This window comes from Ranitomeya variabilis, chromosome 3 (genome assembly GCF_051348905.1).
Source record: "Ranitomeya variabilis isolate aRanVar5 chromosome 3, aRanVar5.hap1, whole genome shotgun sequence".
In the NCBI taxonomy this organism is placed as follows: Eukaryota; Metazoa; Chordata; class Amphibia; order Anura; family Dendrobatidae; genus Ranitomeya; species Ranitomeya variabilis.
This window is the reverse complement of record NC_135234.1, coordinates 733335802-733354565: the sequence shown is the minus strand read 5'-3', so window position 1 is coordinate 733354565 and position 18764 is coordinate 733335802. Positions and strand designations below refer to the sequence as shown.

At 47.2% G+C, this 18764-nt stretch overlaps 1 protein-coding gene across 1 annotated transcript in view; it reads right to left on the bottom strand.

Annotated features, from left to right (window-relative positions):
- Nucleotides 1-15169, bottom strand: part of PIWIL4 (piwi like RNA-mediated gene silencing 4) — a 260422-nt gene extending 245253 nt beyond the window's left edge. Inside the window, exon 1 of the mRNA XM_077298444.1 lies at nucleotides 15097-15169. Coding sequence (XP_077154559.1) covers nucleotides 15097-15154 — 58 coding nt within the window. The 5' untranslated portion in view covers nucleotides 15155-15169. The remainder of the gene's footprint in view (nucleotides 1-15096) is intronic.
- Nucleotides 15170-18764: the final 3595 nt, after the last annotated feature.

The window sequence follows — 18764 nt, the reverse complement described above, 5'->3', positions numbered from 1 at the left end:
CGTCATACGGGTGCGTTCCTACCATAGTATCTGGAGGGACGAGGAAGATCATTGCGAATTAAGTTGTTGTGAGGGAACACGAGAAACAGACACAACAGTTGTGGGGTACTTTCCGTAAGCACAGCAGGGAAGGACTGCAACACATAGCGCTAGAAGGAAGGCACCGATTTCCACCTGCAAGGAGAGCTCTGGAAGTGCCATTGGACCGGCCGGACTTGCGCAGCCTGGTGAGCCGTATTCCGGACTGAGGACCCAGAGAGCTTCAGTAAAGAGGTAAAGAGACTGCAACCTGGTGTCCTCGTTATTTACCGCGACCTGCACCCCACAACTGCACCGCTACAACATCACTTATTGCACCGGACGTCCCCCACTGACAGACAGGGCCACGGACCGGGTCTAGCCGCCGTGACAACCCCAGGACTGAGACCTAGAGGCCCGGCTACGGGTACCCCTCGGCCCTGCGGCGGTGTGGGGGCGCTCCAACTTGGCGTCACGAACAGGATCTACTTAAGCCTGAAGAATCAGGTCATGTGTGCCTTGGAAGTGTGATTTATTGTGCTTGGACTGTACTTTATTGCAAAGACTGTGCTGCGCCATTTACCGCCAAAAGTTCCCGCCAAAACCGCCGCCATTACAGCGCTGAGGAGAGCGCAGGAGAAGATGAAGGGCGTGGAAGTGGGCGCGAACAAGCTGAAGAGCGCGAAAGACAATGGCCGCCCAGTCTAAATATCTCGGCCCCTTGAGGACGTGTCCGTCAGCAGCCGAGATCCGCCTCCTGATCCTTAATGGTGGGCAGAGACAACGAAAACGAAACCGCCCACGAAGAAGAGAGCGGGAAAAGGACCAGGAAGAAGGAGCGAGCGACATGGAGGACGCCATGGCGAGCCGCCTGGAGCCGGAGCGTGGGGTCGGAGCAGAGGACTCCCCCAGCCACCCGGAGGGGCACCGCAACCAGGCCTCCACCGCTGATGCTGAATTCCTGCAGGCCGGAGTGGACGAGCTCAGCGACCGACCCCGGCGGACGCAGCTGAGCACTGAGGCCGGGTGGAAGAAGACCATCATCAGGAGCCTCACCGGACATCTGTCGGCAGCCTCATCTGGTCCGGAGCAGGGAAGAAGTTCCAGCGCTTTGAAGCCGGAAAGCGGGACACTGCAAGCAGAGATGACAACGCCGCAGCGCGAGGCCCTGCAGCCAGCGTTCCAGACCCCAGCGGAGGCAGAGCAGACCAGCACCGGAGGAACCGCATCTGAAGCAGGTATGAAGGACGACCCTGCCCTGACAACTGACACCCCTCCAGTGACTGCTAGTGCCACAGCTGCTGACTCCGTTCCAGTGACTGATCTTGCAGCAGCCTCTACCTCTGCTGCAACAAATGCCCCTACTCAAGCTGCGCAGACCTCCATTGCTGCGCATGATTTAACCATACATGAAAGACGGATTAACGGCGTTTGTCCAGCACTGGGTGTAACCCTGGACCTCACTTTTCCCAGGCCGAGAAGGGTTAAGTGCCAGGTGCAGCCCTGGAAGCCGTCCCACTAAACCTCGGAAACCTGAAACTGTAAATAGTTAACTGTTTATTTCCTTGCTGTTTTGCTGCTAAAACCCGTCCTGGGTTAACTCTTAAAGGGATCCCTTTGTTTACCCGGGATCCCTATTGCTTTGTATTTTTGCTTTCACTTTCATTTTTGCTTTTTGGTTCACAATGTTATAAGAACTGCAGAAATCATGGACTGTGCATGATTCGAACTTTCTTTTGTAAATAGTTTGCACCTTCTTAAAGGTGCTCCCTACTGGTAGAGCCAAAGACACTTTGTGAAGATACCTTTCCTACCGGTTCTAGTTAAAGACACTTTGCGAAGATACCATACCGGAACCTTTGCATGGGCTGGTAGGCTGAGAAGACGAGCTACCTTAGAAAGACTTGGTCCCCTCTTAAAGGGGATATGAGAAACTGAACTTGAGAGATACTGTTGCAGAACAGTAATGCCATAATGATGCCTTGAAAAGAAATGTAACTGTTTTACATGCTAAGTTATATGTGTTGAACTTGTTGAAATGTGAAATCTAAATAATGTTTAGCAGAAAGAAAAGATGCAGAGAGCCCGTAGGGGTAGATGTAGAGGTCTGCATAGTTGAAAGTAAGGAAGTAATGATGAAGGTGAGGATAGAAGGTCAACCCTGCGTCCCCATAGAAAGTTACTTTGTTACTAAGGACAGAAAGCGAACCCGTAGGGGTTAGAGAGTGAGTCCTTAAAGGAGCCGAGTAGAGCGGGCTCAGAGTTCTTTAAACGAAAGGAATGTTATGTCTATACTATGTATAGTAGCGAAAGGCAGTAGGCCCTGGCTGAACGGGGCGGTCCTGTAAAAGAAAGGAGAGGCAGTAGGTCTGGTGCCATAGGGACAGGCGGTCCTGCAGGTTCAAAGTAGGAGAATGTGAAGTTACCTTACCCTGTAATGTGATTATAGGAAGGCCTTTGGTAAACTAAGAGTGTATGTTTCTTAAAGGCAATGTTAATTTATTGTTCCAGAATTTGCACTAAGTAGAATACCCGGTTGGGTAACAGGAGTTATGTATAGCCTGTAATTTATAATGTTGACCATGTTTGTAACGTTAAAAGTGTCCTCACCTCCCATAAAGGGAAGCCTGTTCAAGTATACTTATTGTTTTGCACTCAACAAAATTGTATGTCTGTTTACTAATCTGTATTGTTGTTTTTCTTCCCAGTCCCGGAGTACTGTGTTTTACCAGGGGGGAGTGCAGCGCCCCAGAGTTCTGGTCGTTGCAGTACTGTGGCTTCGCCGCTAAGGGGAGCCATGGTACGTTCGATGGCACCGAAGGAGTTCCTCCAATCAGGTATCACAGACACCAATATGTTTCACAGCTGGGCCTCCGGGGGGAGCTAAGGGTGCTATTCATTAGGCCACTCCCCACCATAGTGGGTAAACTGGGGGTCAGGCAGGAAGTTAGTAGAGAACGCTGACGGGATTGAACGGAGCAACACCCTGTGGCAGGGGGTGTTGTGAAGGGAGAGACTGTAGGGTCTCTGCCAGGGGTGGGATCCTGGCAGAGGCTTGGCATGGAAAGAACGTAAAGGGACCGTGCCTGCTCAGCATAGCGGCGGTGCCCAAGGAAGGACTAAGAAGCGAGATAGATTGTGCTGAGTGAGAAACGAAATCAAGCGAAAGGGGATACCAGTGAGGGTTGTGCTGAAAGAGGCAGCACCTTACTGAGGCGCACTACCGGTGGCCGGAACGCCGAGGAGGTAAAGAGTTTCAAGCCATACCTCAGACCTACGGCAGGGCAGTTAGCTTTAGGCGGACTGTCTCACGCATCACCCAGGAAGGCAAAGGGGGGTACCAACAGGAGAGGGGCGCAGATAGAGTCCCGGAAGATCTCCGAGCCTCCCCGTCATACGGGTGCGTTCCTACCATAGTATCTGGAGGGACGAGGAAGATCATTGCGAATTAAGTTGTTGTGAGGGAACACGAGAAACAGACACAACAGTTGTGGGGTACTTTCCGTAAGCACAGCAGGGAAGGACTGCAACACATAGCGCTAGGGGGAAGGCACAGATTTCCACCTGCAAGGAGAGCTCTGGAAGTGCCATTGGACCGGCCGGACTTGCGCAGCCTGGTGAGCCGTATTCCGGACTGAGGACCCAGAGAGCTTCAGTAAAGAGGTAAAGAGACTGCAACCTGGTGTCCTCGTTATTTACCGCGACCTGCACCCCACAACTGCACCGCTACAACATCACTTATTGCACCGGACGTCCCCCACTGACAGACAGGGCCACGGACCGGGTCTAGCCGCCGTGACAACCCCAGGACTGAGACCTAGAGGCCCGGCTCCGGGTACCCCTCGGCCCTGCGGCGGTGTGGGGGCGCTCCACAAGCTCATCGAAATTGGACAGTAGAAGATTGGAAAAACGTTGCTTGGTCTGATGAGTCTCGATTTCTGCTGCGACATTCGGATGGTAGGGTCAGAATTTGGCGTAAACAACATGAAAGCATGGATCCATCCTGCCTTGTATGGAGCATCTTTGGGATGTGCAGCCGACAAATCTGCGGCAACTGTGTGATGCCATCATGTCAATATGGACCAAAATCTCTGAGGAATGCTTCCAGCACCTTGTTGAATCTATGCCACGAAGAATTGAGGCAGTTCTGAAGGCAAAAGGGGGTCCAACCCGTTACTAGCATGGTGTACCTAATAAAGTGGCCGGTGAGTGTATATATATATATATATATATATATATATATATATATATATATATATATATATATATATATATATATATATATATATATATATATATATATATATATATATAAAAGTTCAAATCAAACCTTTTGCCCCATTCAAAATAAAACGATTTAAAAAAAAAAAATCAAATATACACATATTTGGTATCGCCACGCTCAGATTCGCTTGATCTATCAATAAAAAAAGGATTAATCTGATCACTAAAAGGCGTAGCGAGAAAAAATAAAAACGCCAGAATTACGGTTTTTTGGCCACCGCGACATTGCATTAAAATGCAATAACGGGCGATCAAAAGAATGTATCTGCACCAAAATGGTATCATTAAAAACATCAGCTTGGCACGCAAAAAATAAGTCCTCACCCAACCCCAGATCACAAAAAATGGAGACGCTATGGGTATCAGAAAATAGTGCAATTTTTTTTTTAACAACACTTAGATAAAATATAACCTAGACATGTTTGGTGTCTATGAACTCGTAATGACCTGAAGAATCATAATCACAGGTCAGTTTTAGCATTTAGTAAACATAGTAAAAAAGCAAAACAAAAAACAACTGTGGGATTGCACTTTTTTTTGCAATTTCACCGCACTTGGAATTTATTTCCCATTTTTGAGTACGCGACATGGTAAAACCAATAGTGTTGTTCAAAAGTACAACTCGTCCCGCAAAAAATAAGCCCTCACATGGCCATATATAAAAAATAAAAACGTTATGTCTCTGGGAAGGAGGGGAGCGAAAAACGAAAATGCAAAAACGAAAATACCTCCGGTCATCAAGGGGTTAAATCATTTTTAGTATATTGGCTAATAAAGCTGTAAAGTACGGTAATAAATCTCAGTGTACAGACCAGCTGATATTGGAATGAGGAGTGTATACTGTGTAATCTCAAGAAGTGTTTGTCTAGCAGTTCAAAGTACAGATGAGCAATGCTGCAAGACTGTTACGACTCAGTGTTCCTGCTGCTGCCACATTTAATTCGTGTCAGTTCCGCATAGAGCTGCCATATTGTTTGATTAAAGGGATATCCTAACTATCCACCAAATAGGTGATAACAATTAGATTGATGGGAACTATTGAAACATCCACCGATCGCAAAAATGGGAGACCTCTGTCCTTCTTTTGAATGAGCGAGTGGTCAAGCATGTGCGCTACTGCTCCATCCAAAGTCTGTGGAACTGACAGATTGCCAAGTACAGTGCTTGGCAATTTCTGGGCAGAATTCCCATATAGGGTAAAAATGATTAGCAGCATACATGCACGACTTGCAACTACATGCAAAATTGTGCTCTGCAAGCAAGGTACTATTTCTTGGTAGTAGAGCTGGTGTGGTTCCTTCAAATCGAGGTACATTTGACTAGCGACTAAGACATTGATCGTACATAGTTTGGTGTTTTCTATAGTAACAAACGGATCCAAAGCCTGGACAATAAGGAAACAAGACAGAATCAATACCTACGAAATGTAGTGCTGGAGAGGGTTTTATCAATACCATGGATAGCAAGAAGAACAAACAAATCAATTTTGGAACAAATATAGTCAGACATATTACTCGAAGTAAGGATCACTAAGCTATGATTTGCTTACTTTGGACACATCATATGAAGAGAGCAATCACTGGAGAACAACGTGATCGGAAGAATAGATGGAACAAGGTGAAGAGGAAGACCAGCAACCTGATGGCTTGATACTATCAAGATAATGGTGGAGAAGACCCTGGTGGACCTATCTAGGCTTGCACAAGATAGATCTTCCTACAGAGCGTTCATCCATCAAGTCATCCTGGCTCGAGATTAAGCCAAAGGCCGTTAAATAATAATAATAGAGTCGGTGTGAATCAATTTCCACAATACGATCCCTTGGTCACATCAGTAATCAGAGGCCGTTGGATGGGATCCCTGAGAACAGCCTCTTACTAGTGTAAGGAGGTGGCGGGGACCCTCAATTGCCTTCTGTCTCCTTTACACCGAACACATGTGTGGCACCCCAGGAGTTCAGGTACCACAGTGGTGCTACCTTCCTCTCAGGGAGGGTAATGCCATGCCTGCAGACAGGAGGGATCCTTTTGGCAGGTAATCTTACATGCAACATATTCTGACTCCAGGCCAGAAGGGGGAGCTCTAAACCCGGCTTTAGGGGAGCTTCCCTCAATATACATCCTGGTCTGGAGGAGGCGTGAGTCAGTCTGGTGCAGGCAAGAGACAGGGAAGGAGCAGGGGAGTGATCAGGAGCTAGAGGAGGGCTGTGATTAGACCTCCTCTAAGCCAGAGCGCAGAAACCGGACACCGGGAGCCCGAGGCTGTGTGGAACTGCAGGTCCCACAGCAGAACCAGAGGGCAGAGAGCTGAAAGTAACCTGCCCACATAAAACCTGAGGTACAGCAGCAGTTAGAGCCCTGAGTCACCGTGTACCAAGACTCCAAAGAGATGGCTCAAATTACCTACCGTGCAGGTACTGTCCCAGGACAGGAGAGAACAAGGACCTTGTCAGGACACTACAGGCAGCAAGGGACTAATAGCTCAAGGAGGAAGGCTCCCAAACTGACCTGGCAAAGGGATTTCCTCTTGTCTTCAGGCTGCCTGGACCCCATCTGCACCTGTTGCCGGTACCCTGGACTGAGGCCGACTACAACATCAGAAAACCAGGTAAAGACTGCAACCCTGTGTCCTCCGTTTATTTACCGGCAACCCAACATCCTTGCCATACACATTGGGAGCCCTGGGGACCCTGCTTTACCGGTGGGAAGCGTCACCATCTTTGCTGCAGCAACATCACCCCAGAGGACCCCTTCAAGCAGCGTCGGTCCCCTCTGACCGAGAACCACAGGTGGCGTCACGAACACAAACTTTATTACTAAAATCCCTTTTAAGACTTTCCCCTTTTACTTGAGTGCCCAGGGCCATGGACCGGGTCGCTGCCACCGTGACCACCCCTTTAATTGCGACCGGACCTGGTACTGAGTACCCCACTGCCCTGGCGGGCGAATCACATGTGTCTAATGGTTCATTAATGTTTTATACTGTTATGTCATTGTCATATATTGTATTCTAAATGTGTGGTTTTCTGATGTTCTTGCAATGTGTAATGTACTATATATGTTCTCTTAATGTTCTACACTGTAATGTGAATGTATTTGTACGTTTAGCTTAGGGATAGAGAGTTAAGGGTTAAATAGTTGGGAGGAGTTAAAAGAGGGAAGGTGCAAAGCCTCTGGACTTATGGAAGGCACTTCCTGTTCTTAAAGCAGATGCCCCGGCACTTTGCCCAGGGCAGGACATGCACCATAGTGAGGACAGAGGTTTCCCGCTGCCCTAGCTAGTAGTGGGGACAGACTCTGGCTCAGCGGGATCGACCCCAGGAGAAATACGACGTTTGGAACCAGGACAGGAGCTACTGTTGTACAGTTTAATGAAACCACAGGGAAAGAGCAGGAAGCATTGTCTTGTTTGCATCGTGTTCAGTAAAGTTTTGCTGTTGGAACAGAACTTTGGATTGTGGTGTTTTCCTGAGATTTCGAGAAAGTAACTGACTGTACCACAGGACTGGGACTTCACCTGTAGTATTATGTGCAAGAGGCCAGGGTGCTTAGTGACTGTTACTTAGTAGACTTGCCCATGACTACCACCCCGTGCCACCTTGTTACACTAATGATGAGCGCAAGTGCTCTTGTTACTCGAACTCTGGTATGCACCGAGTATCGCGGGTGCTTGAGTGACATGTTCGAGTCCCCATGGCCACATGTTTCACAGCTGTTAGCCACAAAACATGCATTACCCATTGTAGGGATTTCACTCACTCAGGTGCGATGGCTGACACTTCAGGAGGCACGTTCCTTTAAAAGTTCATAGGTTTATTACATCATAAACCACGTGGCAAAATAACAGCAAACAAATAGCCTTTAGTTCAGGAAAAGGAAAAACAAAGTGTCCAGTCTTTCAGGCTCAGACCTGGAACTTTAACACACTCTGGAGGCTAGCAGCTCCACACATATCCCTAGTGTTAAGCATTAGCCTGTCTTATATAGAGCTAACCACACCCAGTAACCCATCACATGATTAGCCATGTGGCCTGACATCACCACAGGTCTGTTATGACCTGGTGGTTAAGAGGCCACACTGATATGACCTGGTGGCAACATGGGACGAGCTCTGAGAAGGTGGTATCTCTACTGACCGCAGTCCCTAATCCTAACAACAACACTAGTAATAGCCGTGGGATGTTCCTGACTCTCCCTAGACACCTCTTCACAGCCTAAGAACTAACTACCCCTAAAGAAGGAAATAGAAAGCTATCTTGCCTCAGAGAAAACCCCAAAAGGAAAGACAGCCCCCCACAAATATTGACTGTGAGTGAAGAGGGAAATGACGTACACAGAAATTAAATCAGATTTCAGCAAAGGAGGCCAATACTAAACTTGATAGACAGAGAGAAAAGGACACTGTGCGGTCAGTATTAAAAACTACAAAATCCACGCAGAGTTTACAAAAATGAACTCCACACCGACTCACGGTGTGGAGGGGCAAATCTGCTTTCCCAGAGCTTCCAGCTAGCCTGAATATGACATAGTGACAAGCTGGACAAAAAGAGACATATTTACAGAGCAATAGAGTCCAGGCAAATGGACAAACAAAAACTTAGCAAAAACTTATCTTTTGCAGACAAGGACAGGCCATATGAGAAATCCAAGGAGAGAACCAAATCCAACCAAGAACATTGACAGCTGGCATGAACTAAAGCCCAGAGCAGGTTTAAATAACAAACCCAGGCAAGGCGATTAGTGAAGGCAGCTGCCACAGCTACCTAAAGGAGCAGCAGTTCCACTCGAAACCACCAGAGGGAGCCCAAGGGCAGAACTCACCAAAATACCATTAGCAACCACAGGAGGGAGCTCCAGAACGGAATTCACAACACAGGTCCTGACAGACATCTAGGTAGCTATGGTTACATCACAGCGGCAAGCCATCTATGCGACACATATCTCCCGTCGATTAGACACCCTTTAGCCACGCTACATACCTCCCCCTCTGCCTAAAGCCGTGGGGCTTGGTACTTTCCCCCACTAGACAAGGGATTCTTGACAGGGCATCAGCATTACTGTGCAGCTTTCTGGCCCTATGTTCCACATGGAAACAGAAGTCCTGCAGGGCTAAGAACCAACGGGTGACCCTAGCATTTCTACCCTTCGTTTCCCTCATCCACCTAAGTGGGGCATGGTCGGATATCAATCTAAATTTACGTCCCAGCAGATAGTACCGTAATGTGTCCACCGCCCATTTTATGGCGAAGCACTCCTTCTCAACGACTGAGTAGTTCTTTTCAGACGAGGACAACTTCCTATTCAGATAGAGGACAGGATGCTCCTCCCCATGTAGCTCTTGGGAAAGGACTGCTCCCACCCCGACATCTGAGGCATCTGTCTGAAGAATAAACTCTTTTTTGAAGTTTGGGGCCATCAGAACGGGTTGCTTACACAAAGCCTCTTTCACTCCTTGGAAGGCTGACTGTTTCTTCGGACCACTTAACCATTACTGATTTTGTCCCTTTTAGCAGGTCAGTCAGAGGCGCAGCCATCGTGGCGAAGTTTGGGATGAACCTCATGTAATATCCCACGATTCCCAGGAAGGCTTTAACTTGCTTCTTGGAAACTGGTTTTGGCCATGTTTGAATTGCCTCCACTTTACTGATTTGGGGTTTTATTTCTCCACGACCCACTATGTATCCAAGGTACTTAGCTTCTTCTTTACCCAAGGCACACTTCTTCGGGTTTATTGTAAATCCGGCCTCTCTTATAGCATCAAACACCGCTTGGACCTTTTCCAGATGACTCTCCCAGTCCGGGCTAAAGATGACGATATCATCCAGGTATGCAGCAGCGTATGCCTTATGGGGTGCAAGGATTCTATCCATAGCCCTCTGGAAGGTCGCCGGAGCTCCCTGTAGGCCAAACGGCATCCGGACATACTGGAAACATCCATCTGGTGTAGAAAACGCCGTCTTCTCCTTGGCTTCCTGTGCCATGGGGATCTGACAATACCCTTTCGTCAAATCCAAGGTGGTTATGTACCTGGCAGGTCCAAGCCTTTCAATGAGCTCATCAACGCGGGGCATGGGATAAGTGTCAAACTTGGAGACCTCATTCAACTTCCGATAGTCGTTGCAAAACCTCCACTCTCCATCAGGTTTTGGGACCAGGACAATTGGGCTCGACCAACCGCTCTTGGATTCCTCAATGACTCCAAGCTTCAACATACGCTCCACTTCCTTGGAGATAACTTCTCGACGAGCCTCAGGAATACGATAGGGCTTCACGTTCACCCGCACACGTGGCTCTGTTAGGACCTCTTGCGCTATGACCTTCGTGTGTCCTGGCAACTCTGAAAACAGGTCCCTGTTTTTCTGGAGTAACTCCCGGCACTGTTGTTTCTGGGTCTCCGGCTCCTGTACCACCCCGTCAATAACTGTGACATTATTAAAGGCTTCCCTCAGAGTGGGGTCCCTATGTTGGGCAGTCCCAAAATTTTCACCGGTTACCTCTAACTCCATAGTGTCAGATGCAGGGGACACTTCCTCCTCATCCCCAACCAGCACACAAAAAGGAAACCCGTCTGTCTCTGGGTGTGGTGACACCCTTCCCGGGTTCACTGGTTCCCTACTCTTGCTAGGGAGCTCAGAACCTTTTCCCCACAAATCCCAAAACAAACAGAAATCCCGGCCAATAATTATAGGGTGCAACAAGTCCTGCACGACGCCGACTATGTTGGACTCATGTGCCACATGCCATTTCAATGTCCACCCTGGCCACAGGGTAGTCCTTTGCATCACCATGGATGCACCGCACTCCGACCTTCTTTCCCGGGAGCAGGTGGAGAGGAAAAGTGGCCCTCACCAGGGTCACTAGGCTCCCCGAGTCTAACAGTGCCGTTACTGCTCGACCGTTCACCTTTACGGGATACGCTTGAGGTCCCTCGTTGGGTGGAGAGTTCACACTGCAGGCTGGATACGCATAGTATGAACAACGGCGTCCCATGCTGCAGTCCATCTGCTCAGTGGTCTGGGAACAACGGGCAGCTATATGTCCTGGCCCGTGGCACCTCCAACAAATAATATCACCCGTAGGGACCTTGGGCACCACCTCCCCCGCCCTTTGTGACCTTGGACGCACCACCCCTTTTTGGGACTCCGCTCCCTTCTGGGACCCCCAGTATGGCATGGGTTGTCTCCCGGAGGAGCCTTCCAACCCTTGGTATCTCTCGACCAGTCCGATCAGTTCGTCGGCATTCTGGGGATCACCCTGGGCAACCCAAGTCTGTATGGACCTCGGGAGGGAATGCACAAACCGATCCATCATCACTCGTTCTACCATCTGTGCAGGCGTAGAGGACTCTGGCTGCAGCCATTTCTGGAACAGGTGCAACAGGTCAAACATTTGGGAGCGAGGCGGTTTGTCCCGGTGATAAGCCCAGGAGTGAACTCGCTGTGCCCTAACAGTCAGTGTCACCCCCAAACGTGCTAGAACCTCGGCTTTCAATTTGTGATACTCTTTGGCATCCTGCAAGGTCAAATCATAGTACGCCTTCTGGGGTTCTCCCGTCAGGTATGGTGCCAGTACCTCTGCCCACTGCTCTGGCAGGAGTTTTTCCCTCTCAGCGACCCTCTCAAACACCATCAGGAAGGCCTCAACATCATCCCCAGGGGTCATTTTCTGCAATGCGTGTCTTACCGTCTTCCGGACGTGGGTGTCATCAGCCAAACCTGGGGTTGGGGCACTCATCTTGCCCTGGATGGCGGTTGCCAGAAGCTGCATCTGCTGCCGTTGCTCCTGCTGGTTCTGTTGCATCTGCTGCCGTTGCTCCTGCTGGCTCTGCCGTTGCTCCTGCTGGCTCTGTTGTATCTGCTGCTGGCTCTGTTGTATCTGCTGCATCAACAGCCTGTTGGTCTCTTGCTGCCGTTGCTCCTGCTGTGACTGCAACTGGACCAAGTGTTTCAGCAGTTCCTCCATTTTCCCCGGCTGGCTTATAACAGACTTGACCCAGGACATTCAATAACAGACTTTTCGTCTCCGCTGGGAACGCTGCTCGCACGTCTACCACCAATTGTAGGGATTTCACTCACTCAGGTGCGATGGCTGACACTTCAGGAGGCACGTTCCTTTAAAAGTTCATAGGTTTATTACATCATAAACCACGTGGCAAAATAACAGCAAACAAATAGCCTTTAGTTCAGGAAAAGGAAAAACAAAGTGTCCAGTCTTTCAGGCTCAGACCTGGAACTTTAACACACTCTGGAGGCTAGCAGCTCCACACATATCCCTAGTGTTAAGCATTAGCCTGTCTTATATAGAGCTAACCACACCCAGTAACCCATCACATGATTAGCCATGTGGCCTGACATCACCACAGGTCCTGACAGACATATAGGTAGCTATGGTTACATCACAGCGGCAAGCCATCTATGCGACACATATCTCCCGTCGATTAGACACCCTTTAGCCACGCTACACCATGTATGTCAGGCAATCCCCGCATGTTTTATGGCTGTGTATATGTGACTCGAACATGTCACTCCAGCACCCACGATACTCGGGGCATACCTGAGCACCTTAGGCAAACTCAAGAAACGAGCACTTGCGCTCATCACTACCTCATACCTATTAGCAACCCTATCTCTTTTGATTAGACGGCTTGGTGTGATGTCTTCTTGATGCCAGGCTGGCTAATATAAACAAGAGCTGCTGATGCACTCAAATAGAATGTGGTTCTCACGGCTCCCATCCAGAGGCCACAGATTACAGACATCACCGATGGACTGAATCATGCAAATTACTTATGCGCCCTAATAGTTAGTGTGCTACAATATTGTATATTTCACAAGGGACTTATGCAACTTTGTCTTCCAGCCATGACTAATAGAATATTATTATTCTTCGCAATGAAAAGGATTTAAGACAGATGTGTGACTGATGGCTGTTTAGATGCAAGAGAGATGAGAGTGAGCTAAAATGTTATGGCTAAAGCTTGCAGAGGAGATATGCTCCCTGGTAAAGAAATGCTGGGTAGCTGGTGGCATGTGCGGTTAGTAGTGTGAGGGCTTTGCACTGTGTCCTTTTAGCAAGGTCTCATTCATATTTTTGGAATTTTTTAGTGGAAGGTTTTTCGTTAGTATAGGATCCAATTTTTCGTCTGTGTGTCCCTTTTTACTATCAATGTGGCTTTCATCTTTCATGCAAGACAACCTCAAAAATAGTCCAAGTTTTTCTTAAACAGTAAAAAAAAAGTTAGTACTCAGATGATATCCAGATGTCTGTTTTTCTCATTGACCCATTGATTTGAATGAGTGTGATCCATGAATTGGATGAAAAAGCGACATGTCTCCATTTCTTTTCATGGACACATGGTCATGTGAACAGCTTAATTGACATTAATGGGTAAGTGTTCTATCCATTGCTGCAAAGTCACTGGCAAAATACTGGGGGGGGGGGAGATGTGTTTCACTGAGGCTATTAGCTTCAGTGACTTGAAACCTGGAGGTTTACTCCAGCGCACTAAATGCTGAGAGAGGTTAATTGGCCATTTTAAGGGCTAGGCTTTTAAGTGAACAGCTGAAGAGTAAGTAGCAGGCTGTTCACCATATCTTCTCCCCAGGGTGGGGTTTAGAAGGTAAATAGTCAGCCTTCCGAGCATTTGGTGTTCTGTGTGTCTGGAGCCAGCAACTCCAGAGAAGTGTTTGGTGTTAAACCGTACTGAACCCATAAGTGGGAGAACTTGCACAACTGGTGACTGACTAAATACTTTTTTTCCCCACTGTAGTTGGAAAACATATAGGTTGGAAGGCCATGCCTAGTGTACACCGAGCGCCTGTGTTTGGTTTGAGCAGTCATTTTCTGCTGGCAGACTCACTTTAAGAGACTCTGCAACCATCAAGCATGTTACCTCTCCGTGATTAAAGTTGTTAATTAAGTATTTCAAGTATTCACCGGAATTCCTTCTGACATCCCAGAGGGAGAGAACCACTCTACCACCAAGGGCCTCTGTATACTATATATTTAAAGGGGGTACACCACCATCTTGCCATCATCACATGCTCGGAGATAAAGCATATAGATGAAAATGAACTTGCATCAGTTCCATCAATACAGTAGAAGTGTGCATCCCATTTTTCTTATATAAATATGAAGGCAAGGTCTCTGGTGGGCCCACTGTAACATGAAGACACTTGTCAACTCTCCCAGAATTCATGGTAGGCTTTTAGAAAAAGGGCTGACTTACCAGAAGAGCTGGCAAATCTCCTGGGCACTGCCAAAGCCTCCCGAAATCTTCCAAAAAAAGCAGCCCATTTGTAAGGTTTCTAGTGTTTAATGGTAGTGATGAGCAAACGTGCTGGGATAAGGTGTTATCCGCGCATGTTGGTGTGCTAAGCAAGTGTCTTCGGCGTGCTCGAATACCATATTCGAGTCCCCACGGCTACATGTCTCGCAGCTGTTCGACAGCCACAGCACATGCACGGATTGCCTGTTTGTTAGGCAATCCATGCATGTGTTAAGACTGACAAACAGCCGCGAGCCATGCAGCCACGGGACATGAACATATTTTTCCAGCACGCCGAAGACACTCGGTTAGTACACAAGCATGCTCGGATAACACCTTATCCCAGCATGTTCGCTCTACACTGTTTAGTGGGCATTAAAGAGGCATGGAGGGGCATGGCCTGAGAAAGGAGTCATGCTCAGGGGTCATGGTCACAGTAAGTTTTGATAAATGAGATAAATGTATTACATATTGTCATACATACACCATATAGCATGGTGCAATTCTACTGGAACCACAAGAACATACCTGCTCCGTCGACATTGATGAGCCTGATGGGATTCCCACATCCTCTCAAGCTCAGCATGATCTGAAGCCCACACATAAGATCTTTCTATTCTTTCTCTACACCTACACCAGACGTTGAGATGTCAAAACACAAACACGACGTTTGTAGAAATTCTTATCTCACTGCAACAAATTGTTGTCTGAAATTAGCGGGAGCACAAAGTCCAATCTGTGCGTTATAACAAAGTGCCGAGGATTTACAAGGCAGCACTCCGAAATGGGCACTGTAGTGAAATGAGCGCACGTTCGGAATGTAGAGTGATTTCTGTAATGGACTGGATAAAAGCCAAGTGATAGAATTACTGTCATCTCCGAAAATATATATACAGTGGGGAAATAAGTATTGGATCCCTTGCTGATTTTGTAAGTTTGCCCACTGACAAAGACATGAACAGTCTATAATTTTAAGGGTAGGTTAATTTTAACATTCAGAGATAGAATATCAAAAATGAAATCCAGAAAATCACATTGTATAAATTATATAAATATATTTGCATTTTGCAGTGAGAAATAAGTATTTGATCCCTCTGGCAAACAACACTTAATATTTGGTGACAAAACCCTTGATGGCAAGCACGGCAGTCAGACGTTCTTTGTAGCTGATGATGAGGTTTGCGCACATGTCAGAAGGAATTTTGGTCCACTCCTCTTTGCAGATCATCTATAAATCATTAAGATTTTGAGGCTGTCTCTTGGCATCTCGGAGCTTCAACTCCCTCCATAAGTTTTCTATGGGATTAAGGTCTGGAGACTGGCTAGGCCACTCCATGAACTTAATGTGCTTCTTTTTGAGCCACTCCTTTGTTGCCTTGGCTGTATGTTTTGGATTATTGTCTTGCTGGATTACCCAGCCATGGCCCATTTTTAATGTACTGGTGGAGGGAAGGAGGTTGTCACTCAGGATTTTACGGTACATGGCTCCATCCATTCTCCCATTGATGCAGTGAAGTTGTCCTTTGCCCTTAGCAGAGAAACACCTCCAAAACATATTGTTTCCACCTCCATCCTTGACAGTAGGGATGGTGCTCTTTTGGTCATAGGCAGCATTTCTCTTCCTCCAAACACGGCGAGTTGAGTTAATGCCAAAGAGCTCAATTTGTGTCTCATCTGACCACAGCACCTTCTCCCAATCACTCACAGAATTATTCAGGTGTTCATTGGCAAGCTTCAGACGGGCCTGCACATGGCCACTCGGAGCTTCAACTCCCTCCATATGTTTTCTGCGGGATTAAGGTCTGGAGAGGTGATCTGCATGGAGGAATGGGCCAACACACCACCAAAAGTGTGTGCCAAGCTTGTGAAGACTTACAGAAAACATTTTACCTCTGTCATTGCCGATAAAGGATGTAAAACAAAATATTGGGATGAACTTTTGTTAATGACCAAATACTTATTTTTCACCATAATTTGCAAAATAAATCTTGCCAAATCAGACAAGGTGATTTTCTGGATATGTTTTCTCATTTTGACTCTCATAGTTGTGGTCTACCTACATGCCTCTCTCATCTGTTTAAGTGGGAGAACTTGCACAATTGGTGGCTGACTAAATACATTTTTCCCCACTGCATATCCGCACTTCTCTGGTTCCTGTAAACCCAGAGCTGTCAATAAAATGAGAGGGGGCTTAGATAAATACAAAACATGTTGGTGGGAAGGTGTTGTGAACTTTTTGTCTGCTCGGTTCAAACAGTCATTTTGTGCTGACATACTGCTTTGAAGAAGGAACATGCTTGGTGGTTACTGTAATCTGACAAGCACCAACAGCTTGACAAAAAGTGTTTTCATGTGTCACTTGGTGAGGTGGATCTTCTAAGATCTTGGTCTGGTCATTATGCAGTACAGTCAGATGACATTGGTGCATGCGACAGCTGTGACAGAATTGTAATCCACAAGGGAGCAGAGAATACTCACCAATGAGAAACTGGAGAAATAGAGATGAGATACCTCAGAGGTTTAAAAGCAAAGCTGGTCTGGCAATTTAGCAGAATTCACTCAGTGTTGAAGAAGATTGAAGCAGAGTGGAGTTCCTCAGCAAACTATGGGAAGTAGCAGAGCGAGGTTTGTCACAGAGTCCAATGCAGATCTGGCATAGTGGTATGGCATTTACTTAGAGACGTATCCAGCCGTTTCAATATAAATGTTCACATTTATTAGTGCTACTTAAAAAAGACAGTTCTATGTCCAAAATGCTACCTTTTTTTGTCATGATGCAATAATTTTAATGCACCTGGAACCTTTTAAGCTGGACACATTTGTTTGCTTTGTCTGCATCGCAAGCCAACCAGGGAGTTTTACTTCCTATTCGGAGGAATTTCATGGTACGGGAGCTGGTGTACTTTGTAATTTAAAGTTTAGCAGAGCTGTGTTTGTCAGAGAGTCTTAAGGTACCTTCACACTGAATGATATCGCCAGCGATCCGTGACGTTGCAGCGTCTTGGCTAGCGATATCGTTGAGTTTGACACGCAGCAGCGATCAGGATCCTGCTGTGCCATCGTTGGTCGGAGCAGAAAGGCCAGAACTTTATTTCATTGCGGGATCTCCTGTAGACATCGCTGAATCGGCGTGTGTGACGCCGATTCAGCGATGTCTTCACTGGTAACCAGGGTAAACTTCGGGTTACTAAGCGCAGGGCCGCGCTTAGTAACCCAATGTTTATTCTGGTTACCAGCGTAAACGTAAAAAACAAACAAACACTACATACTTATATTCCGGTGTCTGTCCCCCGGCGCTGTGCTTCTCTGCACTGTGTAAGCGCCGGCCAGCCGGAAAGCAGAGCACAGCGATGACGTCACCGCTGTGCTTTCCGGCTGGCGCTTACACAGTGCAGAGAAGCAGAGCGCCGGGGGACAGACACCGGAATGTAAGTATGTAGTGTTTGGTTTTTTTTATGTTTACGCTGGTAACCAGGGTAAACATCAGGTTACTAAGCGCGGCCCTGCGTCCCGATGCTGGATCAAGGGGATGTGAGTAATAGACTCTAATAGATAGACAGTTGATATTTATTAAAACCACAGTGATCAAATTCATGCAACACTCAGGAGACACTATCTTGCTCCAGCACAGTCTCTGTGTCACTCTCAGCCTCTGTTATGGTTACCTCTGTGGACAGCATTGCACTGCTCTAGCTTGTCTGGCAATCATGTACACTTCTGTGGCTCACTCTCTCATTTACTGCTTATCAAACCCTCACACTCAAGCACCAGTCTTCTTGTGTTGGCCACGGATTAATCTTTGTACTGTCCAGCTGTTCAAAAATTAATATAAATTTATTCATCAACAAAGATAGCACAGCTTACAACTGATATTTCTTATAGCTTAGGACCTTAGCATCTTGTCTGTCAGCTGCAAAGTGAAAGTAAAATGTGCTTCAGCTACACACACAGTGAGCAGGAACTTCCTCTTATTTTTTTTAACAATGTATTATTGGTTGTGATGAGCGAGTGTACTCGTTGCTCAGGTTTTCCAGAGCACGCTTGGGTGGTCTCCGAGTATTTGTAACTGCTCGGAGATTAAGTTTTCATCGCCTCAGCAGCATGATTTGTGGCTACTAGACAGCCTGAACACATGTGGGGATTCCCTAGCAACCAGGCAACCACCACATGTACTCAGCCTGGCTAGTAGCTGTAAA